At 28.9% G+C, this 25922-nt stretch overlaps 1 protein-coding gene across 1 annotated transcript in view; it reads left to right on the forward strand.

The window, feature by feature from the left end:
• Nucleotides 1-18120, forward strand: part of LOC123297453 — a 53492-nt gene extending 35372 nt beyond the window's left edge. The window contains exons 4-10 of the mRNA XM_044879117.1: nt 2777-3084; nt 14197-14421; nt 14486-14636; nt 14709-14852; nt 14932-15220; nt 15279-15470; nt 15923-18120. Coding sequence (XP_044735052.1) covers nt 2777-3084; nt 14197-14421; nt 14486-14636; nt 14709-14852; nt 14932-15220; nt 15279-15470; nt 15923-17264 — 2651 coding nt within the window. The 3' untranslated portion in view covers nt 17265-18120. The remainder of the gene's footprint in view (nt 1-2776; nt 3085-14196; nt 14422-14485; nt 14637-14708; nt 14853-14931; nt 15221-15278; nt 15471-15922) is intronic.
• Nucleotides 18121-25922: the final 7802 nt, after the last annotated feature.

The following is a 25922-nucleotide window of genomic DNA, read 5'->3' on the forward strand; positions in this document are numbered from 1 at the left end:
AATGTCGAAGAAGACTTCTTTAACAGGACTGCATTCGAATTTTTTTGAATGAAAAAATTCACTAATTTGGTTAATTTCATTAAGCTGAATATGATATGATGATACAATTGAAATTGAATATGATGTGAGCAATTGACAAACAATTGAATACCTAAAAATCTATTTTTAACGAAAAATTCATAACATACTTGTGCAATTCGCATTCAAATCCAAGCCAGAAAAAAGGCTATAGTGGAAATTTGAACAATATTTTGTCGTTAACATCTATAATATAAAGATGAATCGTTGAATGTGTTCCTAACGGCCAATCTCGAGAGCAGTTGAGCCGATTTCGCAAATTCTTTTTTTATAATATTCCTTGAAGTACGAAGATGGTTCTTACGGAGAGAAAAATTTAAAAAATTGCCTGAAAAAGTCTAAAAACAACACTTTTCTATATTCCCGTACAGAAGATTCGTAATAATGAACTTTAATACCATACCATAAAATTTAAGTGTAAGTAGAGGAGTTCCGGGAAAGCAAAACAATTGAGTGACCTTGAGTATCGTATAAATTTTAATGTCAATATTTATCAATATTTATACGATTGTAACATTACCCAAAAACAAATTGTCTATGCTAAATTGTAAATTGTCTGTGGTAAAATGTCAATTGAAATGTAAACGTCTCGACTGTTTGTCGGTACGAAGTTCGCTAGGTCAGCTAGTTACTTTTAAAGCATAATTTATTTTGATACATTGAATTGTTTGTTTTATTCAAATTTTTTGAAAGTGTCACTCTTATTGATATTGATTGATATTTTATTGATACTTAAATAATGAATGTGGGTCGCCATTTAATATTTACATATGATGTATGTACGGTAGTAAAAAACTTCAAAGAAATATCCTAAAATATTGTAATTTAAATACAAAAGTGTTAAATATTTTTCATTATTTTACATACATACAAAATGATTATTATTCTGTTATATTATATGATATTATATAATTATATTATATTATGTACTAAAATAATGTAGGATATTTTATTTGAGTATGTATATGGAAGTACTTTTTTGTATTTATTCATACTAAAAACAATTTCAATAAATATATTTAATTTATAATAGAGAAGTTCTTGTAATGAACCCGAAAATCCAAAGCAAAATTTTCAATATATCTTTACGTTTCATGGCCAGGGCAATATATTAACAGCACTATAAGATTGATGTCTGTGTTAGTGTTCGCTCGCCTTAAATATTATTAAACTGGTAAGTTTTGGAAAATTAGTAAAGTTATAGTCTGCAGTACAGAGAGGGGTATGATTTCGTGACTAACACACTCACGAAACTTCGTGAGTGGCTTCATTTCATTGTAACCTACAATTGTTTAAGGCGTAGGTCTGAGAAAACGGTTTATAAAATATGTAGAACAGTATGTACATTTATTTATTTTATGAATAATAGTGGCCTACAAAAATATTGGGCCGTTTGGTGTGACCGCCACCCCCAACATATCGGAAAAACGGGAGTATGACAATTTATGAACAACCGGCTAATTTTTACACAATTCTTTAATAAATATAAGTAAAATTAAATGTACATACTGGCCAACACATTTCATGAGGCGTTTTCTCAGACCTACGCCTTAAACATGTCAGTTTAACGACTATATGTCTTCATTGTTTTTGTAAATAAAAATGTTGTAGGTTACACTGAAATGAAGCCACTCACGAAACTTCGTGGGTGTGTTAATCACGAAGGAATCCCCCCCCCCCTTTGTACTGTAAACTATAAATTTTCGTTTAATTATAGGAAAATTATTGTCCAGAAACAATAACTACTCAAGGCTCTTTAGTAAAGGTTTCAAAAAAAAAAAACAAAAAAAAAAAAACGATTATTCAAGGAAATCTTTTAAAGATAGGTTCATTTTTTTTTACTTCATAGTAGGTACAGTATTAATGACAATATGATGTGTATTATAGTATTTTGATATATTAGTGTAATTTTCGTAATGAGCTAGTCGTGTAAACCACTCCTTAATTCTAACGAATAAAGGAGAATACTGATCACAAAATAATATGCATTTTCTCTGAAGGTATTATACAGTTGTGTATTTCTCACAGGAAATTGGTTTTTTGTATACTATGTGATTCGTCTAAAAATACAAGTTTATTTGGCCAAGTTTATTTTTGTTTTAAATCTAAATTGAATTGATTTTTTGATTCATTATACTGGAAAAAAATTACCAATAAATTTATCAATAAGATAATAAGTTGTAGTTCGGGATTGTCCCTAAAATAACTCAAGCAATATTATCTCTTTTTGAATCCCTCCCTTCATCCTACTAGCGTGACATATTTTATGAATAACTCTTGCTTGTCGTCGTAACAAGACTCAAGTTAAAGTATATGTGATCAAGAGTAAAGATTAGCAAAGTTTTATTCTGTACTACGTAAATATTCAATGAACTGCATGAAATTGAGCAACAAGTTTTTCAACCAAAATAATGATTTAAGACCAAATTCATTGGTAATTTCTATACGACAGATTAATATGCAAATGCTAGAGGTCAGGTTAGTATCAAAGATTGATAACCTACACTCAAGCCTCAAATTTACTTATTGAAATCTATCATAATTTTGTTTTTGGTTGAAAATGACAATTACAACTATCGAGCCACAAAAATGTCAAAAAATATATTTGATATTCACTTCAATTGTTCAAAACAAGTCGGTAATCTATTCAAAAACATCAAAATTTTGAATTAAATTTACTTTTTTTTTTCTTTTCTAGGTAGTGGAGAAATCAGTAGCCAAGGTGGTCAAGGCGGTACAAATTCAAGTACAGGTGGTCTTGTATTCGGTATTCCATTAAATCAATGTATTGAAAATGATCGTTTAGCACGTGTAGCACGTGGTAACAGTCCATTACGTAATAGTCGTAGTGAATTATCTGGTAGTGGTGATCCACCATCCTCGTCGTCACAAAATCATCCAACATCAGCATCAGCGGTAGATATTAATTTAAGACGACAATCTCATCATGGTAGTCGAGCCAGCTTTAGTTCCTTAATTGATACAACGACAGCACGTACTGACGATGTAAGTTTATTTACTACTAGGGATAGTACTCAATGTTGTTATTTTATGGGATCTGGTGCAAAGTTATTAACGATACTCACTCATTCGCATGTTTATTCACACGCTAGAATGATTTATTTTCTCTCAAAAATATAAAACAATCTTGAACATCGAAAATTAAAAAGGTAGAAGATTTTCGAATTTAGACTCGTTTTCCATGGTCAAAATATACTTTTCTGGAATAATAAAAGATTCTAAGAGGAATGCCATCCAAAGTATGCAGTAGTTCACTGATTGATGGTTTTTAATTTATAATGTTCGACTAATAATAATTAGGAAACCTTATGTTTCATCTGCATACGGTCTACGCAACTTTAGATAAGAATATACCCAAAATAAAAAGAGACAACTATTTATAATTGCTGGGGAAAATGTTATATTTCTTTGGAGAGTTACGTACTCTAAATGTAGTCAAGTAGTTTTAGTTAACAAAATGATGAATATTGCCAAATATTGATTAATTTTTTTATCTGAAAGTTCGCATTAATACAGTATATGAATCCTGGCTTTTTCTTTTTCATGATAACATTCTAAGGTCAGCAGCGAATTAAATATTCTTCATTAGATCAAGCTCAGTTTCTGTCGTTCAAGGTTAGTTCTAACCAAAGCTTTTTGTAAGAGTATTGTCCCAAGAAAAGTTAGATTATAATAATGATAGTTCAGAATCGCCATCGTTTAACTTTTTTGAAGCTTTTGTATTCTAATAGACGGCATAAACAACAATAGCTTGGTTATAGATTTTCAGGGAGTGTAATAAATTCCAAGACGACCTTAATTGTAATTGGACTTTCGCACAATATATAATAGGACATAATTAATTGAAACTAATTTATAACATATCCGATGTCGTAATTAACGTGTGACAGAAACATTATTAACTAAAGCATGAGGGTAGACTTTGAAGTAATAACAAGTATTGAAATAGTAAGACTCATGAATATGTTGTTGCATTTCCCAGCTATAGCTTAATTCCAAAATTACATTAATTTGTTCATTCAAGTAATAAATTAATATTCGAACATTAATAACGTCTATTTTACTGTGGTGCATATGAAAATTATTTAATCGATATTCCTGAATTGATTTTAATTAAAATATTCAAGATGATCATCATTAAATTAAAATAATTGAATGGCCGTAAAACTACAGCAAAAATATTCTTGTGCAAAAAAACTTGCAGCAAAAAAACACTATTAACAAAATTTTTATTGCAAACATTAGTTTTCTGAAAAATTATAATATCATAGACCCGATTTTTATCGCTACAAAGTAGGACTACATAACAATGGGTACTAAATTGATTTTCTCGCAATTAATCGTGTAGAGCCACAGTTCAATAGGCAGCTTGACTGTGGCAAAGGACGCGGTTTGTTGAAATGCAATCTTACGTACCGACTGGATATCAAAGCAAAGAACACGATAAATAATTTCTGGATGGAAGTACATGCATTTACTTGATTATTGGTGTTCTTATAACAAGTTACTATTTGAGGTCACGATCTCAATACTTAAATAAAGAAAATTAGTAATTGACTGATTAAAAAACTTTCTAATAGTAACCAATGTTTACAAAATAAAAAAATAGATGGCGTTCTACGGTTGTGATATCTTACTTTGGCTTTAACTAACATAATCGTATGTCGGTTCCTGTCAAGCGTTGGTATTTCGTATCAAAATGTTTAAATTAAGCTAAATGGTAATAAGCATCGATTATTTGCTAATGCCTACGAAATGCGTGGCGCCACGGATATCGTAATCTATCTCCTAATTGTTTTTTCTCCTATTGCTACAAATTCATTCAGAACTTGACCAGCAAGTTCTCGGTTGATTAAGATACATTTTGACCTGACACTATGACACTTTATATTTTGAAGTTTACTTCCAAAATTTCGCATGACAAAAAATTGGGTTTTGATAACTTTTTTTAGTTCATCAAAATAAAGTTTGATGAGATTATTTAATTTTTGTTCAATGTTAAAAAACTGCCGACTTACTATGAAGAAATCCACTGTATGAAAAAAATTCAATGTTTATCAATATTTTTATTTTGACATTTAAATTTGACATTTAATTATAATCATTGTGAAAACACTTTCGATTGAAAAATGAAAAATCGTTTCTTTTATACTTTGCTTTCATTATTGCAAATACGAATACTTGCATATACCGTTTATGAAGATATATTTACTGGTGACAAATTATTAACAGACACTTTTCCAATAAAAGTGGTTGATGACATATTATACGAAGTGCAAGGTAGAAAATTTCGAATATTACCAAGTGAAGAAAGAAATTTTGAATATTATGGTAAAACTAGTATATCGTCTTATTGTTCCTATGAAAATTGTTCTAATTATGCCGTCTTGGGGATAAATGTTGTTCTTCAACTTGGTTTAATTCAAACAGATTTTTTTAGTGATATTAAAAATTTTAAGTTTTATTTAAGAACATACATTGAAAGGTTAAAATATAAATTATTGAAGACTAAAGCAACAGCGGAAGCAGAAATTTTTAGAAAACGTGCAAGTGAAGTTTATGCAAAACTTATGAATCGACATTCAAATTTTTCTTACTATATTGGCCAGAGCTTTACTCATTACAAGGGTATGGTAGTATTGATGGAAAATCGTTCTTCAGACCATAAATATGAGGATACTGATCATATTTTCATTTATTTTAAACATGGACTAAAAGAAAAAAAACTTAAATTATATTAAAATATAACGGTAAAAACTATCGATTTTGTAAGAAAATTAAAATAAAGTCGATTATTTTTTTAAAGCTCACATTACTAAGTTAATAAACGCCATTCTATTAAAATTTTAGACAATTTTGGGAAATGAAAACTTTTTTGTGTATAAACTTAATAATTTCTACGCTAATAGTAGTGCAATTAGTCTCCTTGATTCCCTAGAATGTAGCTATTTGAATATTCAATCGAACTTAATTAAAAAATCTATTGAAAAATGCTCAAAAATACTAGCAAATTTTTACTCAAGATCAATCTAATTTTTAGTTACTTAATCTAAAAACATTATTTTTATACAAACGATAAAATTAAAATAGAAAAATTAAAATAAATTATAGATAATTTTAAAACAAACTTTAGATTTATTTTTTTAAGTAATTTTTTTTCACGGGCAAAAACTAGATAAAAACTTAATAAAAAATGAAATAAAGATAGACAGGCATACCTACTACAATTATATCTTCAGTTGTTTTAACATAAATCAATATAATAATATTTGTTCAATGGTACTTGGCGGTTATTCTTTATAATTAAATAAGTGTTTTATCGGTCATTATAAAATCACCTACCTACTGATTTTTTATAATTAAACTGATTTTTACCTCTACGTACAGAACAAATTGTATGTTATACTCGTGTAAATGATGTCCGAAAACCGTCGAATAATGGCGCGAGATAAGACTTTAGTGTAGTGTCGAAAATTACCTATAATTTTTGTATAGTTTTGCTTTGTCTTGATTTGTTAAGAAAATTATCATAAACAAATACAGATAACTAAAAATAATTTGTTGCATTGTGATTAGAAGATTATCATAATTTAAAATTTATAGAAATGTAAAGAGAAAGCGGTCATTTTTATCTAGAATAATTCGAATCTATCCTTTGAACGTATGCTCCTTCTCCTCTTGTCACTCATAGTCACTAAAATCATTTTTAATTTTATCTTAAAATAGTTCAGTGTATAGAAATGAATTAGATGAAATTTTAATGTAGCTAAAATACCTAACAGTTTCAAGCTTTTGACTATTTTAAAACATAGAGGTTGCGTGTAGCATTGCACACCAGATTTTTTATTACAAAAATAATATCCAATAGTTCAGTTTTGTGTGCTTGCTATAAAACATCTTAAGTGTGAAAAACAAAATACATACATTTCACTTTCATTATAAATTTTATTTACAAAACATATAACAATTTTAATAGTCTCATGAAAATAATATAATTACCATTTTTACATTTTTACATTTTATGAAATATTATAATTTTGATATTTATTTATTAAAAAAAAAACTTCATACTTAATGTCTAATTTTATTTTTTTTGTATTAATTATTTGTTTGACGTTGCTCCTCCTTTTTTAATTCATAAATTAAAGGATTTTTTATTCAAACGATTCGGAAAATCATTTGTTAGAAAAGTGACTATAAAATTATTTTATACTTAAAAAGATAAAAGAGAATTTGATAAAACCATAAATTATTTTCTTTAGATTTTTCTAAAAAGTGGGATTTTTCAAAACAGTTTTACCAAATTAGGTTTAGTGTTGTGATAAGAGGCAAGCTCAATTTGCATGTTTGATGTTTCGTTACTTATTTTGGAATCCGCATGATGCTTTGCATGTGGAAATGCTAGGAAAATAAAACAATTCAGTTTTTTATTATAAGTAGTTATGTTATAAACCACTTTATTTCCCAGTGCTTGGAAAAGCCTTCAAAAAAAGTCAATCTGTTTCTCAAAATTATATGTTTTGCAAGTTTAAATACCTTATGTCTTATGAAAACTAGTCTATGATGAATCATGGTATATCAAGTCGGAAAAATGAGACAGTGATACAAATCTTTTTATTCTTATAATCAAAAACAAGCATCACCTTGTCTAATAACTGCTTCTTCTTCAAAAGGATAACTTTAATCCATATATATGGCGATAGCCTCATTTACTTCCACTAATTCGTATTAATGTCTTCATTGATTACATAGAGCTATAATTTGTTGAATATGTTAGTTGTTTTATGATATCCGATGAGTTTTAACTCAAGAAATTGTTCTTAAAAAAATTAATTGTCGTACTCAATTCATGAAATATGTTGAGTTCATCATACAGTTCTCTGGAACTGAAGCGAAAAATATAGCGAAAGCAAGTCCCAATTTCTATATTTTATCGATACTTATCTTAGCGTTTGAAGCCAATTTTTAACACGACTTTACGCTCTTTGAATTTTTTTCTGCATTCCCCAACAATTCATGTTATAGATATAAAATTCCTGCTAAAAGCTCTGCAATATTTCCACTGTCAAAATCAGAATTTCGATCTTGAAATCATAAAATTTTAATGTGTTGACTCTTATAATACATTTATTTAAAATGAAATTCATACGGCAGATTTACGTGACTCAACATAGAAACTTATTTGACAGAATGTATCACTTTCAGTAGACCATCCTGTACGTGACCACCGGTATAACATTTAATATATGGTCTCTATGTAACTTGTGTAAAAAAATAACATAGAAACTGTTTATGTAAAGTTTAATATATACACAAAGCCTAGCCGTCCGTGGTCCGTGTACAAATGCATTGACGTCATTCAATATGGGAATCATATATGATTGACCTGGTCTGTATATGTTAGATGCTATATTTATGTGTAAATATTAAAATACACGTGTTTTTTTCTTTTCTTTACATACGTTTTATAATACTTACGCTGCAGGAGCCACACAACTTTTCGTAGCTAAACGACCTTTAAGGCATAACCAAAGTTTTTCTTGTGATTTTTTTATGGATATATTGAAATCACTTTACAAATTTACTTTGGTTAAAATTTTATACATAATTTTTATAAACGAACTTTTTTTTAAGATTATTTTGTAGATTTTTAAGATTATTTTTGAAGATTTTATAATAAATTAAGCTCGAAAACGACTAACATAAAAGCCCAAAAAAGAAGAAAATCTAAGTTTTATCTTTATAGATATAATCACCCCTTGGCTATATAGCAGTTTTGCTGAAGCCAGTTTTAATAAATAAATAAAAAAGAAGATATAATCACTGGTGCATCTGTTCGTATAACCGTGTACGTTTTGAATGCCTTGTCCGATTGAGATATAATTCACATAATACATTTATTATGTCAAAATAATGATTCTTTGCGATATTAGGTTTTGTTATTGCGAGGGTAATGAGTTCTGAGACCGTAGTAAGCCTTCTAGAACTCAAAATAACAACGGGCATTATTATGATATTAATTTTAAAGTGTCCAGAAAAGCGGTCGGGAACAGCTAGGTTGTTGTGTATTTTTATGCTATTTTCTAGGATATGGCACGTAAAAAAACCATGAATTCTAACTTTCTACCGCGTTGTAAATAAGCTCCTGAGTTGAAGTGGAGCATTTTCTCTCTTAGGACATATATATATATATGGTAGAGCGGCCATTTTCGAGATAGACGAGAAAGGGGGAATAAAATGAGCCTTGCCAAACAAAGAGCAAAAATCTTCCCTTCTCGACTAATATCATTCAAATCATTTTACCCTTTTTCGGTCGTGTGGGAGGAGGGAGAAGCATTTCCCGTGTGACGGCAGTATACAACGTTTGTGCGATAATTAGGGAGCTTATTTGGTAAAGGACAGAAATTTTTCTCAAGTTTTAATAATTTTATTTATCCCTTCTCTCTATATCTTGAAAATGGCCGCTCTACCATTTATGTCCTATGAAAAAAAATGTTCCTCATTGACTCAGGAGCTTATTTACCACGGGGCAGAAAGTTAGCGTTCATATCCTAGAGTATTACACATTATAATAAGAAAATACACAATTGAGCGTTTATTGTTAACGAAAAATAGCATGGCTTCTAGAGTACCTATTACTGCTGGTAAGCAAATGAAAAAAATATATGCAATTTTTAAAAACAACATTATAAATACTTTTTTTTCATTACTTAAGCTTACTCACTTGCAACAGTTCATAAGTAATAATTGTTACCAAAATAATAATTTAAGTTTATATTCATAACAGAAAAAAATGTTTTTCATGACGTATTTATTTACAAGTTTGACGAGACGTATTCAATCATTATTTCGAATGTAGCTTTGATGCGTTCAAAAACCTCAAAAAAATATGATATTAAGTTTTTTATTAAAACAGTATTTACCCATTATACCTAGAAATATCCTTGCTCATTGGGAACTTGTACTTCCTCCACAGCCTTCATAAACTAGAAACAGAAAATGAATGTATAAAATATAAACTGAAAGACAGTAAGTAACAGAAATGTGAATCTCGAAAAGTAAATCGTTAAAGAAAATATTATTCAGGGAAAAGTTCACATGTGTTCATAGATTGGAAAAAAAGAATTGAAAGCTTTCGACTAGATGAAAAAATTTTAAAGTGGCCTGTTCAAGATTCATAAACATTTGCTTTCATGTTCCCATTTTATATTTTTAAAGTCAGGTTTTTTTATTTGCTTTTCTTATTATTTTTTATTGGTTAAAATCAATCTTGATCAAATTGATTTTAAAACACTGAACATGTGGACTGTAAGACTGTGATAGATTTGGGTGCTTCATTAAAATAATTTCAGTATTGAAACCTTTAAACTTGAAAAAAGAGTATTTGAATACTAAAAATAAACATAATATAGCGAGAAATTGATTATCTGAAAATCGTAGAACCCTGATAATTCAGCACCCGCTGCAATCCGACATGTCTATATAAACCTTTAAAAATTTTAACTTAATTCTATTATTTTTATACCGTGTGATTTGTAGAAATGCTAGGCCCTCCTTTTCTAAAAATTGCGGACTACAAGATGTCAGTATTCTATTATCCGACAAAATGGTTCATTGGCCATCGTCTTGCAAAACGTTTGTTGGGTTAAGAGTCTACTTTACTTCTAAAATTCTTCCAGAAGACCTAGAAAATTAGCGTATTAGTATAGAAGCTCAGGCCTTTATTTTTACCGTTTTGCTACCTGCAACCTTTCATGTTTTCCAATGTTTGATTTTAGCATTAAACAGTCATTCAGTAAACGTACATGACAGTCCTGATAAAATCTTAACTTTTTATAAGATGGATTACACAATTTTTCCATATGTTAGATCACATGTGTAGCATCCAAAACCATCGGAAAATTGGACAAGTGATTTGCCATCATCTTACTGTCTAACATTTTTATTTTGAAAGTAGACAATCGATCAAAACTAATAAATTTCTAAAAATAAATATAAATAGTTTTTAAAATAGCAATTTAATAATAATAAAGTAAAAAACTCTGAGATCCAGGACTCCATTACTCTGGTCATAATTTCCCATCTTGAGATATTATTTTATTGAAATGGGATTTTTGTCTTTTCATGTTTTTGATGACTTTCAATGACTTCCTTATCAAAATCTCAATTCTTTGACAAAATTTCAACCTGTAACTCAATTTTATGTTGCTATTGAGGTGCACAAAATCTTAAAAAGAGCAAAAAAACATGATATTTCTTGCTGAATTTTGAGGGAATGTGTAGATGCAGAAAATCTTAAAAATGCCAAAAAATGTAATTTAAATCCTGAGAATTCCCTCCAAATTGTTGAAATCAACCCCGTCCTTAATAATATAGGTAAATCCACCTTGTATACAACCCAAAATCCTATAAATTTTTTTCAATGGGTCATAAAATCGATACAAAGCGTAAGTCTATATTCTGGGGAAAATACGACTAAAAAAATAAAAAAACGTAGCACAAAAATAATCAATTCGTTGGTAGAACAGCAAGCTTAGCTAGAATGTATAGCGTACAACAACAACAGCAACAACAGCATGAAGCATAGCAGGAACATAGATAGACGTCCATGAAACAACGTACACTTTTAGAATAATAAACACTATCATCTTATTACAAACATGCATTCATCTATTTCTCCAATGTTATCTTGTTTAAAAACACAATAAAATTTACTAATTGTTACAATCAAAAATTCTCTGCTTTCAGCTTTTCAATTTTATGTTTCCAAGGATCATTGACTTTTAGTCTTTTAGAAAATCGCCAGCAGAAAACTCTTTAATTTTTGGCTAAAAATTGGAGTGTTCAGTATCAATTGTTTAAAACCAGTGTATTATTTTATCCAGAACAGAAATCGGAGAGGCTGTTGTCGATGTTATTTTTTCAGCCACAAAACTATTTTCAGATTTGAATTTGGAAGAATAAGGTCCCAAGCTAAAGGGTTGAACTGAAATCCACCTTTTAATGGCTCTCAAACTTTTATGTTTGAGAAAAAAAACCATTTTTATATTTTAATAGTCAGGCCTTTTCAAAACTGACTTATGAATGTGGACACTATTTTGACAACTGTATTTGGGGAAAATGTAAAAACCATTTTTATTAGAAAAATCTTTATCAACAAAATTGGTTTCGGGCATTTTTTTAAGTTATATTAAAATAATTTAAGTAAGAGTGACTGTGGGAAAGCTACGTATGCACAAAAAATTATTTTCTATAAACTTTAACTCGCGTAAAACTTTTTGCGACCAATGGATCGATAGATACTTCTCACGGTTAGGCAATTATTATGTTTACTATAACAAACACATTTCCAAAATTTCTGATTTAATTATGAAATCTAATGCCTCCTTTTTTAAATATTTTAAAAATACTAAAGACACATACTTTATTAAAATATGTAAATCAAGAAAATCGTATTAAAGTCTTATACTGTTTCAAAATTCTACATAATTTAGTCTCAAACAAACAATAAAAAGTTATTCTCTGATAAAATAACGGACTGTGAATGCTTTGAAATAAGCAAAAACATATAAGACATTTTCTTTTTCATTAGGGTACTTTATTTTTGTATTTTTCACTCCTCCAGCGTCATTATTTGAAATATTAAGTGGTATAATATTCATTCTTCCTTCATTTAAAACTCGTTGGTTATAATAGATAATGAACGTTGAAAGTTAAATGGCTATTAATTATATTATTTTGTATAATAAGACCGTACATGTCATTTGCATTATCAAAAACTTTAATTATTTATGTTTTTAATAGATAAAAACATATTTCTGATGAGTTTTCATTCTTTGGTTTGTATATAAACCGTTTTTAGCACTATCATTTTAGTGTAATTAGTTTCTAATTTGGCTTTTGACGTGTAAATTAAATATCTCTATGGAATATTTCTTAATATATGGTAAACTGCCATCTTAAGTATACGCTTGAGTATATTCCCTCTAATTTTAATAATTTTAATTATAATTTGCTTTTTCTATTGATAATTTTCCAAAATCCCTTTTTCACATTTTATTCGGATTCAAAAGAGTGGTTTTGTTTTTTTCATACTACTACCTGTAAGGCCAAGTTACTCGAATGAGTTCCAAAACTTTTGAGGACATTCTATCTTGTATTTCAAAATGAATGAAATTAGGCGTTTAAATATTCATTTTGAACCTCTTCAAATATTGATTATTCAGTTGGATTCGCTTTTTAAAAAATTCGAAACCAATTAAACTTGCTTATTTTGGTAGCGTTATACCTCACTTCTAGTGGGAATATTATAAAATATTCTGAAACATGATATTAAAACTAGGAAAAATGATAAATTAGTTTTCTAATTCGGCGACACTTGGGGGGAGGGGATTTTTAATCATTTCTCGTCAAATGATCGAAAATACGTTGGGTTAAGTATTTCGACTATTATTACCACTTTATTAGCAAAATGTTTTGTTAAGACGCACAAGTAAGATGTTATGATAGACGTTGAAATAAGTTGTGCGATTTCCGCTAAAAGCTTACTTTTCTTGAAATACTATGTGGAATAATGCGAACCCTCCTTCATTTTTCGTCAACATGAGAATGATATTGTGTAAATATAAAAAGTCACTATATTATGATGATATAGTGTAGAGATTAAAACCTTGAAATTTATAGAAACTTCAATTATGAATTGTTATGAAACTTCAATGAATTAATTAAGTTATTTTGGGAGACGTTAGTTTCTAATTTATTCAGGTCTGTTAAATTAATTGGACCGATTCGAACAAATGAGAATTAAGAGAGAGGCATTCTATCATTCAACCCTCTTCTTTCGATTTTATCTCGAAAAAAATTTATTGTAGGTTTTGGGAATCTGTTTGCTTGAAACATAGTTTCATAAGTTAATGCTTAGTTCTATTTATTTCTAAAGGAATATTTTTAAATCTGCCAAATGCCCAAACGGACATATTTGTCTAGCGTACAGTCTTCATTCACAAATATTTGAACTTAATTTCACTTTGAACAGACTCTTCCTCCTAAAATGTTGTTTAAAAAAAATGAATGTAAAATTATGTGCTTCTTTTCTAGAATGGTTCGTGTGAAAGTTTAATGTCTCGAGAACGAATTGGAACAAGTGTACCAGGTTTATTAGATACCTTATCATCGTCGGCAAGCGATTTAGCTGTAACATCATCTGAAGATGATCCAGGAATACCACAAATGGTATCAGCATGCCTGAGGTATTTGGAGGCAAACGGTTTACACACTCTCGGTATATTTAGAGTAAGCAGTTCAAAAAAACGTGTTCGACAAGTAAGTTTGTACAGTATTTATTAGCTTAGCCTTATTCTAACTTAAAAATATTTCTTTGTTTTAGTTACGTGAAGATTTTGATACTGGAAAAGAAACTTTAATCGGTGAAGATCAGTGTCCACACGATGTTGCAACCTTATTAAAAGAATATTTAAGAGATTTGCCCGATCCTTTATTATGTAGGGATCTTTATCATGCGTTCGTTCAAACTCAAAGTAAGTAATGTTTTGCTTGAAATAATTTGTAACTTTTGAAAAAAATTCTAAACATTCCAAATTTAATTGCAGAAGTTCGTAATAGACGTTTGCAGTTTGAAGCGTTACAACATTTAGTTCAATTATTACCAGCACCAAATAGAGATACTTTATGGGCACTCCTTAATTTCCTTGCGGTTGTTGCTTTAAATGCAAATGATCAAACCGATGTAACAGGTAATATTCAGTTTTTGTATGATTCTTATGGAATTTTATTTTTTGAAAACTAGGATTCATACTCTTGTTGTTTTAAAAGGTGAATGGATAGCGGGGAATAAAATGGATAGTACAAATTTAGCAACGGTTTTTGCACCAAATATTTTACATTGTATCAAACCGAATTCATCAAATAAAGAGTCTAATGAACGAGCCGAGGAAAGAATGGATGTTATCAATGTAATCAGATCAATGATTGATCATAATCGCCAACTATTTCATGTTTCTGCCGAACTTCTTGATGAAGTTTACACAACAATGATGGAGACAAATCCTGAAGCTTTAGATCAATTGTTATCTAAGAAAGATCAAATTATGATTGGTGATGAGTAAGTATTTTTAAAATTTAAATATGTTTCCAAAATTTAATTATTGAATTTGTTTTAGGATAATTGATGATCTCGTTGATAGCGAAACATCAACTCCTAAAACACCAACGGCTCCAACAGCATTAGATTCCAATCAAATGATTCACGGAGATTCAGATGAATATCAAATTAATCGAAAAGTGTATACTAGAGAAGAATTTTTACACGGAACCGCGGGAATGGGTGGGCCTAATCTTGCCATGAGAATAAGGTAAAATTATTGAAAATAAACCCCACTGTTTTTGCATATTAATTGGGTTTTGCTCGAAATTTCTGAAGCTCCAGATGTTCTGATAGCTGATTATAAGATTAAAACTCTTCAGTACAGAGAACATCCGTTTTTGAGATGTTGTAGGTTGCAGCCCAAATAAGAACAATAATTCACGCCGTCGTAGCTGTATGTATTACGTAATAATCGTCCAAAAAGAAAAGTTGATGCAATACTTTCATTTTTATAAAATATTTTTTTATTGCGTGAATGAAAAAAGTATAATTCTCCAATTTTATTTTCGTAGAGTATCATCGTTGTCTTATCCTTAAAATAGAAAAACTTAAACCTATCAAAATTCACAGTCTTTTTGAAATTTAGTGAAACTCAATTAAATGTAAAGCCAAGGGGCCTATTTTGTTTTGAGCAGAATGTAATCAAAAATTTTGTAACAGGCATAAAGAAAGAGAACGCGGTCGAGATAAATTCACCAAACGTCGATGGAGGGATGATTCAGCTTCACGTAGAGCGGCTGAAGAATCAAGCATGTATGAAGTAATGAAATCAAGATCATCTTCCATGGATAGTGGAAACATTCAAATGGATTCTCCGTCAGACAGTTCGCGTGTCTTACGAATAACCGAAGAACAGCGGTATTCATCTGTGCTAGACTCCAGACGACAATCAACTCCACTATTAGATAATGCTAATATTATCACTGCAAGCCTAAAAATTCCTTTACAACCTAGTAGTTCAGGTCCATTATGTTTAAATTTAGACGATCCTGATATTCCATACATTGAAGACAATACGTACACAATAACTACTGATGGTAGACAACAAATGCCAATTGGTATTTTACGAAATGCACCAACAGCACCACCAAGACGACGACAGAGATCGATAAGTGGAAGTGATTCATCGCAAGGTTCGATCCAACCGGTGTCTGGATCCATAATTATACAACAAGGTGGATATGATTCTGCCATGGGTTCATCAGCAACGTTCAGTAGTCCACCACGAAATACACCGTCTTCAGTGGGAAGTAGTATTGCAGGAGATGGTATTTATTCATCGCCTCCATCATGGGCCTCTACTCCCCCTACTTCACCTGACAGTAGTCGAACAACAGTAAACTATATACCAGACGATGCCCAACAAGCAGTTTACAGCCGTATGACCGTTCCATTAAAGCAACAAACAATCACGACCAAAACTTCCGAAACGTCAACGTTATCTTCGGCAATTTTACAAAAAGTAACATTCACTTCTGCCTCAGAATTACGACAAAAGCCAAAGCATGTAGAATTACAATCGTATAAGAAAGAAAGTACCACAACGTCTTCCTATTCAACTGAAGTATCCAAAAGTGCAAGTACGCCGATAGTGATACAAAAAGAAACCAAAGCTCCCGAACATAAATTTTCACCAAGCATATCAAACATTGGTGGCGCAGTTTTACGATCAAAAACAGCAGATTTTGAGAGAATGACAGTAGCAAAAAAAACTGACCCAATACCAGTAAGCAAAAGTAAAACTGAAACCGTCACGCCAGTTTCTTCAGCAGCATCCGATAAAAAAAAATATGTAAAACGACGATACACCGACTCCAGGCATCAGACACGTCATATACCTGATTCTGAAACATTAGCAGCTAGTACTACCACAACGACTATTACATCATCTTCGGCATCAACAAAGAAGAGTGAAGCTGAGAAATCCAAAGAACAACAATCACAAGTGTATAAAAGACGTGAGTTAATAGCTAGTGCAAAGGATAAACGCTCTTTAATTTGATTGTGAAAGGAGAATGGCGAAGAAGGGGGAATAATATTATCTGCATTTATTATAAAAACTTTTTAGAAAGTTTTTCTAAGATGATAAATATAAGATGGTTAGTAAAAAAACTCTCGAAAACAGTTCCTTCCAACATGTTAATCTAAGAAGATGAGATAATCTGAATAAACCCGGGCCTGGTCAGCTATGTGGAAAATCGGAATAAAGAAATAAAATATATGTTAAGCAGAGGATGGATTCAAACATTTCCTTAAAAATAAACTAAAATGGCTATTTTTGTTATAGGGTCGTTTTTCGATAGCTTGATTATCGTTAAGAAAATGCAGAATTCGATCGCATATTTGTTTTTTCCCATATAAGCTTTACCTGCGCGGTACATCTACAAACTTCGAGATGTGCTTTTTAATAATTCGTCTAATCGAGGCTTATACAGACAAGAAATTTGACTTATCGTAAATCGACTGTATAATAAAATTTTATTTTGTACTTACTTTTTTATTGTATTTATTGGATTCAGGCTGTCGGTCGATTAATAATTTACTCATAGGCAATAATGTATCTGAAGCCAGTCCTGGGTACTAAACAAATCAATAAATTCAATATGGGTAACAGAGAAGAGGAAGAATAAACAAAACACATCTATCAATAATTAAAGGGAAATTTGTTTGATTTGAACAACAACTTTGATAATTTGATACTGAAATGGAAATCGAATACTCGTCACATGGCATGCAAATGTGATTATTACCTATTGGTTGTATGACTGCCAACAAAATAAAACAAAAAAATAAAAAAACAATTAAATGTGATTGAAATACGAAACTAGTCGAAAATTAAAAAAATATATATTATATTAAAAAAAAAAAATTATTTATTATATAATTATTATGTACCTATATTTGCTAAACAGAAAATTGTAAATTATTATTAATTAATGAAAAATAATTATTTTTCTTGTGAAAAAATTATTTACAAAAAAATTTTTTCGTTTTTGTTAATGATGAAAAAAAAAGAATCGCCGCAACTAACACAACTATTATTTTATTGTAAATGAAAATATTTATTATTAATGGTCTTTTTTAACTATATTATAAGTGGATATAATTTAAAAAAAAAAGTGAACAAAAAAAAGTAAATGAAATGTTTTCTAGTCAAAAAATAAAAAACAAATTATGATTAATTTTGAAAATGGTGTATAATAATTTTTAGGGAGAAAAAACAAATTTTCGTTTCTTTAAATTATTAAAGACTGTATTATCAAAAATTTCGCAAGTTTTTTAATTTTTTCAACCCTTTCACCTTTTAACGTTTTATTTTTTTTCAGAATAAATTTCCGATCTGTATATGATATGTCTAGCTTTGGGTTAATTCCATAAAAAAGATATACTTAGATAAGGTTGATCGGACAAACACTTGAATTTTACAGTTTTTTTTAACAGAAATCAAAACTTTTAAGTTAATTATTTAAATTTAGATAGCATCTAGAAAATTTCTTATCATTTAAGGACGTAGTTTTATCATTTTTTTTTATATAAAGTTGAACTAAGTCTAAATCAATTCTGAAAACTTGAGGGGAGGTTGCCCAATTATTTAAATAAATAATTGACTACAAAGTAGGCATATTTCACATTGGTCTAATGAGAATACAATAAATAGATGATATGTTTTCATAGATTTCTCCAAAACTAGACTGTGGAAATTAAAAAATAAAAACCTATTTAAATTAAAGTTTAAATCTTAAGAAAAAATTGAATCCGAAAAAAAACTCGTTGTGTCCGACTAATTAAGGATGTAAGAGCACGGTAGTGGGAACACAAATTAAAAAAAAATAATATAATTTTGATGATGAATTAATTATCTGGAGTAATTTTCAAAATAATCGAAAATTGAAAATTTTGTTTAATAATTTAGCTTTCGATATTTCGAAAACCGAGGCTGATATTGAAAAATTTTCATCTTATTTTTCGTCTACATTCATGGAGTTAGTTGTAACAAAATTCATCATCAAAGTTGAAAATAAGGTACAAATAATTTCAACCACAAGTCTAAACTTGCCTTGGCGCTCGTACTAAGGTATTTAAAAAAATTCGTCAGTCAAACTATTGTTTTAATTCTATTTAAGCGTTATGTACGAGATTTATTTAATAATAGAAGAAGTTTTTTACTTTTTAATCTAATGGAGGTGAAGCAGCATTATCGAAAATGTATGCGTTCATTCAAAATTTGCAACCACATGTTAAAATTTCAATTTTAATTATTAAATGAAATGTCTTCGTAAGATTTTTCAATTAACAATAGATCAAAATTTCAGATTTTTATGGAAACATTTGTTTGGAACCTGTGATTTTCATTAATAAAATTACTTAAGGGAAGTTATCCGTATTGTGCTTGAAGCATTCTTTAATTTTTTATTTATTTTACGACTTACCTTTTTCGCAATAGAAGTAGTGAGGAGGAGAGTATAGTTATAGGTTCACAAGTTCTTTACGATTACATTTATCTTTTTGTACAATTCCGTTTAAATTATCTTTCTTCACGACCGGAAAATATTCAAGAGTCCCACGAAATTTATTTCACAGAAAATTTACAAAATTTGCACACTACAAGCGATTTAATCGATTATACAGGTGATAAATTTTGTCTTTCAATGAGCTATATTTTCTCTAGTTTTAAAAATTCCTATCCAAATAATATTACCTATAATTAAAGACCTAAGTGTGGAAGGTTTGACTGAGCAATCAATCATTTTTGTATGAAGTTTATTGCATTGCCAAATTCTAGATTCTAAACTGAATATTTTGCTTTATTTTTCATATTTTTCGAAATCTATCAATTTCAAAGTAATAGAAAGAATATGTATTGACCTCTTGTAGTAGAAACGTAGGTAGCAAAATATAAACGATTTTAAAGACTTGCTTATATAATTGGACTACTTGTCAAGTTTTTTTATTTTTAAGAGGTTATCAGATTTCATAAATGCTGTAGGGATCTTCTAATTTTCACGAGTCCAATTTCCAGTATCCAAGATATTTGCAACAAAATTTATTGTATTCATTATAGTTTCATTTTATTAAAAGCGTTGAATCTTTCCGTTAAAACATCGGATGAGGTGTTGAAGTAAATCAATTTTAAGGTTTTAATGAACTATGACATAAAAACTTATGGGTTTAAAATATCAAGAAAAGTCAGATAAATCTGACAAAAGGTAAGTAATATTTTATTAAAATACAAAACAACTATTACCTACGGTGTTTTGTATTCAAGATGATTACACCTTCATATTTTCGCTATTTATAGGAATATCGATTTGAAATTTTGCACAGTCATACAGCGTGGTAGTTCACACTTTTTAAGATACTTAACCGAAATCAGAATTTTAAACTCAGGCTACTACAGGGCCAAGTTGGCAAACAGGGCCAATTGTCATATTTTGTCCCGCGTCAGAGATGGTTTGAGATATCGAAAAAAAAACTAGTTGCAAAAGTTTCTTAGAATATTTTTTAAAGACATAAACCTATTTTCATGACAAACTTTTCATTACTTATTTTTTGGATCCACACTCATTATTATTTACAAGTTTGTTGAAATATTTGAATGCATAACACTATTAAATTATCAATTTGTCCAGTTTTTACATTCCATAGTACACTAGCTACAAAAATTTTTAATTTTATAACTAGTGTGTTATGGAATGTAAAAACTGGACAAATTAATAATTTAACAGTGTAATTTATTCGAATATTTCAATAAACTTTATAACAATTTTGAGTAGAGACTATTATTACGGATTCAAGACCTTGACCAATGTTACTTATTTACGAGCTTGACCTCACATTTTACGTTCTTAGCACGTTGTAAAAAATTTCAGCTTGATATCTCTTTTCGTTTTAGAGATACCTTATTCTCAGGCGGACAAACGAGCAGACGGACATACGGACAGATAGACAGACAACCGAAAATGGACTAATTAGGTGATTTTATGAACATCTATACCAAAATTTTTATCGTAGCATCAATATTTTTAAGCGTTACAAACTTGGGACTAAATTTAGTATATTTTGATATATATTACATATGTACATGGTATAAAAATACAGTCAACTTGAGAACCTCCTTCTTTTTTGTTTGAAGTCGGTTAAAAGATGTGACCCATCTTTTTGTATGACTGTGAAAAATTTCAAATCGATATTCCTATAAATAACGAAAATATGAGGGTGTCTTCATCTTAAATGTGACACGCTGTATATGTGTGGTTATCGGTGAAAATCGGACTCTCCCACATTCACATTATTTAACTAGGCTATTGTTTTAAATATCATCTCCATAATAGCAATCTCTACATATTATAAATGCGAAAGTAATCATGTTTGTTTGTTACGCTTTCACGCTTAAACTAGCGAATGGTTTTTAATGAAACTATACAGCAATATAGCTGATATATAAGAATAACACATGAACTATAATTTATGAATATATATTTTAAAAAATTTAATTTAATTTGACATTTGACATTACCATAAATTACAGATTTCTGTAAAAATAGTCAATATAAAGTATTTCACGGCCATCTTCTCTGATATACTCAATGAATAATTACTATTATACATATACATTTAAAAAAATGGAAAACCATACATATATTTTACCTGTTTTAAACAATTCTTACCATTATTTCTAGTGTTATAGAAAGGAGATAAGCGTGAGCAATTTTTTTCCTTCTTTACTTTTAAATCCAGCGAAGCGTTTGGGTATCACTCTAGTACATAATATATTTTATTCAACTCAGAGGTAAATAAATGAATATTTTATATTTTCATTTGAAAGTAGGTGCAGTAGTACCTGTCAGAATAAATTTAGGTCAATATAATATAAGTAATTAAAATAGAACCAATTAATTAAAACAAATTAGATATCCAGATGTATGAAATTGAATATATATTATTTAAATATATGAATTATTACAATAATATTTATACAAATTGACTTAAACATTTATAACTTTAATAATAATTCATTGCAATTCTATTTGTTTTTATTTATTTAATTTTTTTACAAAATAATAAAGGTTATTTGACAGAAAAATAAAAAATTAATTAATATAAAATTTATTTAAATAAAATAAACAAATTTAAAAGTAATAATATCGAAAAAAATTTAAAATTTTCATCGTTTTATTTAATTATTTATTTATTGTGTTATTTTAATTTACATATAGAAATTTTGGTAACCGAATTTCTTTTATTTTTTTTATTTTGCAGCCATGCGTTGACTTGAAAATGAATTGAATAGCTTAATTTTATTGTTGGAAATATTCGCTTAAAATTGATGAAAAGTGTTTTTGATTTTATGGATAAAAAGGTTTAACAGAATATCCAATTATTTTATCAATTTTACGTTCTTTAATTTTATCAAAGAAAATTTGAAGTATCGATCTTTGATTTTTCTGGTTTCAGCAGATATGCATACATTTTTAAGTATTTCAAGAAATGTATTTTTTTCCGATCAAGGCTTTCTCTAGGCGTTAAAAAATTTACAAATATCTAATCTCAGAAATTGTGATGCTTCCCGTTTAAAATTAGTAATGAAAACAGTCCGATCGTCATCTATCACAAACGAAAAACTCACTTTGGCATTAATTTTGGAGTATAAATGTATATCCAGTAACAATTGAGATAATTCGAAAAAATTCACAATAATTTTCCTTGGCCCAATATAATTGGTCCACGTATATTGACACACGTATGTTTCGCTCTCAATTAATCTAAAAGAGTCCAGTAAAGCAGTAGTTTTTTAAATAAATAGCATTTATGGAGTTTCTATGGAAACTTTACAGCCATCTGCATAGCGATTTTGTAACTACTTTGCAGTGATATTTGCTATTGTTTTCGCTAGAGGCTTGTATTCCAACGGTGGTGCTAGTGACTTTCAAATTTCAGGATAACGGTAACAAATGGCGGAGTTTACTAATATTTAATTCCGCACGAAAATTTTCTTTTCTTTTGCTTTATCGACAATTTGAAGTTCATATTATTGTGAAACTTAGAAAGATATTCTATTCTCATAAATCATAGCAAATAGCATTACTGGACCTGGGAGACGGTATTGGCAAGTAGAACTATGTTTAGAACAGGCATGGGCGAGTTATTTTAAGTCGAAGTCACAATTGTTATAACATTATTATCTGTCATAAACTTTATTGTGTGCCTCTTTATCCAAGTCCGCATTACTCATAGAGAAGGAAGCGAGACGGTGATACGACTCTTCTACCTATCTCAGCTTCTCTAATAGTAATGAGATAGGTAGAAAAAAAATGTTGTCTCTCTGTCTCGTACTTCTTTAAGTACGATTTGCTCATGCCTGGTTTAGAACTTCCAAATCGCAACAATAGCAAAAAGTTAAACTCTAAAATAAAATGAAATTGATTACTTTTTTTTCACAATCAGCCATATTGTTTTCAAAAATAATGAACTAAATTAAAAGATCACAATAAATAAATATTATTGCAAAATTAAAGAAGAAAAAAATATAACAACAATAAAATTTATTAAAAAATAAAATCCATTCTCAGAATGGTAAATAAACAAGTTTTTATTTATAACTTATTTTAAACTTTCTTTCACAATTAAGCATTATTTCATTATTTTAACTAAAGAATAAATTAGTAGGACGGATTTGAAAATGACTTAAAAACAACATTTTTTTTTTTTTTTTTTTTAAATAAAATAATATTATAAATTAATTAATAATTAAATAAACATAAATCTCAAATGGACGGAAATTTTAATCGACCAGATTTTGTGATAATAAGTTTCGAGTATTTTTTTTTATACTTTTTTTTTTTTGTTCAAAATGGAAGCAAATTTGTTTGAAAAGTGCAAATTGGCACACAACAATTATTAACTTCATAATCATTCTTCATAAAAATAATGATGTATAACCTCCGTTTCTCTGGCATATACGCCTATAACAGAAGCCACCCACATCACTATTTGTTAATCTTAATTAAATTACATCCATTTATACATTTACATTTTATGATGTGGGTGGAATCGGTACTTCTCCTAGCCACGACAATGTGATCAATTCTATTAATTATTATTGCTCGCACTGCCGCTGCCTAGATTCGAACCCGCAACCCGAGTCTAAATAGACAAACGGTTAAAGTCTATCGTCTTAGACTGCTCGACCACTTAGGTTCTAATATGGAATAATTCTTAATATCGAATATAATGTGCAATAATGGTGTTTAAATTTAAAATTTTGTTTTTAATTCGTAAATTTAAAAAAATAAATTTTACCTAAATTTCTTTTTTAATAATTTTATTAATTATATTAACAATAATTTAAACGACTCTCAATTTTTAAATAGCATAACAGTCCACTTAAGCAAATTGGATGGCGAGAAACGAATTAAATTTAATGTTAAACAATTTCAAAGGACTTAAATAACTAGAAATCCTTTATATCATCAATAATTGAAGAAATTTGATCAAGGATCGTAACAAACGTTGAATAATTTATAATTTTTTTTTTTATTTGTATGAAATATTTTACGTGTTAAAAATTCACATTTATTTAAGTAAACAATTTATTTTCAAATTAAGAATCGATTATCCTACAAAATAAATTACTCCAATCATCTTAGGGTTTCACCTCGGAATCTAACGGAATAAGATGAATATTTGTACAAACTTTTATTTTGATAGTACAAATGTTGTCTCAAAAGTCACATATGATCACGCGTGCGCGTCCGTAGATATTCAAGGTCAAAGGTCTTGAAAATCAGTTTTTAAATCGTATTAAAAATTATATAAAAGTATTAGAAGATAAAATGTTCTACAAATTTTCTCTGAAACTTTGTTTTGAATGTTGAACCATTTTTGAAATAGAGGGAACAAAAGATGGTGTGCTCAGCTTAACGTACTTCAATGCGGGGTCACTATTTATAAATATAAGGTATTTAATAATTATTTATGTAGTATTTAATGAATAATTAAGGAAAAAAACCGCAGAATAGACCGGGATTCACGATTGTCTATTATACGATTTTTTCACTTAATTATCGATTAAATACTACTGAAACATTTACTTAATACTTTATATTTATAAATATTGATACAGCACTGAAGTAAGTTATGCTGAGCGCATCATCTTCTGCTCCCTCTATTTAAAAACGGTCCAACATTCAAAAAAAAAATTCAGACAAAATTTGTAGAAAATTTTAGCTTCTACAACTTTTATAATAAATGTTAATACGAGGCACAAGAAACAAGATATTCACAAAAAACTGATTTTCGAGACCTTTGACCTTTAATATCTAAGGACGCGCAGGTGTGATCATATGTGACTTTTGAGACAACATTTGTACTATCCCAATAAAGGTTTGGTTCTGAAGTTGAAATCCGTTAGATTCCGAGGTTGACCACTCATTTTGACTAAGGTGATCGGGTTAAATAATTTTTCTTTGCCAATCCATTATTCTGTTGTTTTTTTCGCTACATTGTTCAATATATACTACTGGTCATTTATCTTCCAAAAACAAATAAAACAAATGTATGGGTTAAACAATTTTTTAGAAAAAAAAACTAAAAAAAAAAAAGAATTTGACAAGCATATTAATGTATGGGTATGTTCCAGTATACAGAATGAATATTGTGA

Source organism: Chrysoperla carnea, chromosome 4, assembly GCF_905475395.1.
Source record: "Chrysoperla carnea chromosome 4, inChrCarn1.1, whole genome shotgun sequence".
Classification (NCBI taxonomy): Eukaryota; Metazoa; Arthropoda; class Insecta; order Neuroptera; family Chrysopidae; genus Chrysoperla; species Chrysoperla carnea.